The sequence below is a fragment of the Mandrillus leucophaeus genome, unplaced genomic scaffold (genome assembly GCF_000951045.1).
Source record: "Mandrillus leucophaeus isolate KB7577 unplaced genomic scaffold, Mleu.le_1.0 Scaffold576, whole genome shotgun sequence".
In the NCBI taxonomy this organism is placed as follows: Eukaryota; Metazoa; Chordata; class Mammalia; order Primates; family Cercopithecidae; genus Mandrillus; species Mandrillus leucophaeus.
Window position 1 is genome coordinate 160224 of NW_012106208.1, and position 2695 is coordinate 162918.

The following is a 2695-nucleotide window of genomic DNA, read 5'->3' on the forward strand; positions in this document are numbered from 1 at the left end:
CTCCTGCCTCAGCCTCCCGAGTAGCTGGGACTACAGGCGCCCGCTACCACGCCCGGCTAATTTTTTTCTATTTTTAGTAGAGACGCGTTTCACCGTGTTAGCCAGGATGGTCTCGATCTCCTGACCTCCTGATTCGCCCACCTCGGCCTCCCAAACTGCTGGGATTACAAGGGTGAACCACCACGCCGGCCCGCCGCGGGTAGTTTTCCACTTTCCCGCCAGGCCCGACGCTGCTCTGACGCCACCGAGGCGCGCCACGTCGTGACGTGAACTTTCGCGCCGGAAGTGTAAGGCCAGGCAGCCCAGCTGAAGGCAGTAAGCTGGCCTCTCCGTTGCAGGGTAGTTCTGGGATATCGGGGCAAAGGGGCGTGAGAAGGCCCGGAGGCGAAGTCGAAGAGAAGCCGAAGAGAAGCAACTGCGCCCTGGAGAAGAGAAGCTCGCCCATTCCCGACTGGGAGCCAGCTTTCAGTGAAGATGGCGGGGCCAGAACTCTTGCTCGACTCTAACATCCGCCTCTGGGTGGTTCTACCCATCGTTATCATCACTTTCTTCGTAGGCATGATCCGCCACTACGTGTCCATCCTGCTGCAGAGCGACAAGAAGCTCACCCAGGAACAAGTATCTGACAGGTCAGCCCCCTCCCTTCTCCTGCCTACCTCACACCGCCGTGACCTTGGGCAAGAAAGTGCAGGAGTTGTGTCAATTTGCCTAGGTTCACGTCGCGTCCCCACTGGCAGGGTGACCTTACCCGTTATCTCTGTGTTTCACTTTTGTCCCCTGTGAAATGGGGATGATAACAGTACCTGCTTCATAGACAGGTAGGAATCAAATTAGATGATGTCTGTAAAGCCCTTAGCACAGGATCTAGGACGTATTGAGTTTTGAAAAAAACGGTGCTGTTAATCCTTTACGTTAGTCGCCAACCTTCGGTGGGTTTACCTATGAACTATCCCATCCTACCCTTTCGTTGAGAAGAGTGCCAGGTGCGTTACTGCTCTTAGTCTTTATAATATCCAGTCAAGTGAGTGTGATAATCTGCATTCTACCAAATTAGTGTACCAGGAGTCGGACCTGGCGGGACTGTCAGCTGAGATGCTAAGTACCAAAGCTCTTTGCAGTCTGTAAAATTGCTGTTAGAGATGTAAGGAATTGTAGTTTATCATTTACCCCCTAGAGTGGAGGCAACTTCCTCACATATTTCATTGCAGTATTTATTTATTTATCTACGTATTTACTTATTTTTGAGACAGAGTTTCGCTCTCGTGGCCCCGGGCTGGAGTGCAGTGGCGTTATCTCAGCTTGCTGCAACCACCGCCTCCCAGGTTCAAGCGATTCTCCTGCCTCAGCCTCCCGAGTAGCTGGGATTACAGGCCCACACCACTACACCTGACTAATTTTTGTATTTTTTGTAGAGACAGGGTTTCACCATCTTGGCCAGGCTGTTCTCAAACTCTTGACCTCAGGTGATCCACCTGCCTTGGCCTCCCAAAGTGCTGGGATTACAGTTGTGAGCCACCACGCCCAGCCCCTCATTGCAATATTTATATACAGAGACAGGAAGTTGAGATGATTTTAGATGGTTATCTAGACATGTACCCCTTCATATTAAAGTAATAGTTTTCTCCCAGCTACTTGGGATGCTGAGGCAGGAGGATTGTTGGAGACCAGCCTGGGCAACGTAAGGAGACATTGTCTCTTAGACAAACAAGCAATTATCAGTCAGTTCTGATTAAGTTCAGAAACCATCTCAGGTAAGTGCTACTGTATCTTTAGCACCTCCCTCTCACATTAATTTCTCGTTTTAATAAAGAGAGTAAGCCTCAGGCTAAGAACTTTCCACAGGTAATAGTATCTAGTTAAAATTTAATAATGTTGTTTTGATTCTACTGTACTTATTTTAAGTTACTTTCTTTTTTGTGACAGTACTGTATTTCCATTTGCTGGTAATTTAAAGATTCCTTTAAAATCATATAGATGGGAAAAAAGTTGATATATAAAAAGTATTAAATATGTAATGATAACAAGTGCTAGACAAAAATTCTGACCCATGGCATGAGAATGACTGAAGTTTATTTAGGAAGCACTGCTGTAACATTTCCCAATTATGCCAAGAAGAATAGTAACCATTTACTCTGTCAGGCACTATGCGAAGCACTTGTATTCATTAACTTACTTAAAACGCAAAACAACTCTATGAGGTACATATTGTTGTCTCATTTTATAGAAACTGAAGCTTTAACAAGTTCCATGGTCACACATGGTGACATTCAGGACTTCACACCAAACCTTCTGGTCTTGGGCTTTTTCCACTATACCACAGCGATCACTGTCTTTCTGTAGCATTAGTTTTAGAACTGACCAGAGCCAGCACCCCACCCTGGAGTGAACCTTAAGAAGTCAACTTACTGGCTGGGTGTGGTGGTGGCTCACCCCTGTAATCCCAGCACTTTGGGAGGCCGAGGTGGGTGGATCACAAGTTCAGGAGATTGAGAACATCCTGGCTAGGATGTTTCTACTGAAAATACAAAAAATTAGCTGGGCGTGGTATGCTGGGCGCCTGTCGTCCCAGCTACTCAGGAGACTGAGGCGGTAGAATTCCTTGAACTCAGGAGGCAAGAGCTTGCAGTGAACTGAGATCATGCCACTGCACTCCAGCCTGGATGACAGAGTAAGACTCTGTCTCAAAAAAAAAAAA

At 47.1% G+C, this 2695-nt stretch overlaps 2 protein-coding genes across 3 annotated transcripts in view; one reads left to right on the plus strand and one right to left on the minus strand.

The window, feature by feature from the left end:
• The window catches only part of LOC105552828 (Fanconi anemia group D2 protein-like), a 119154-nt gene extending 118709 nt beyond the window's left edge, over positions 1-445 (minus strand). Inside the window, exon 1 of the mRNA XM_011998598.1 lies at positions 246-445. Coding sequence (XP_011853988.1) covers positions 246-445 — 200 coding nt within the window. The remainder of the gene's footprint in view (positions 1-245) is intronic.
• EMC3 (ER membrane protein complex subunit 3) overlaps positions 5-2695 on the plus strand; it is a 24689-nt gene continuing 21998 nt past the window's right edge. For both annotated transcript variants that reach the window (XM_011998572.1, XM_011998573.1), the window contains exon 1: positions 5-629. In XM_011998572.1, the coding sequence (XP_011853962.1) occupies positions 475-629 (155 nt within the window). In that variant the 5' untranslated portion in view covers positions 5-474. The remainder of the gene's footprint in view (positions 630-2695) is intronic.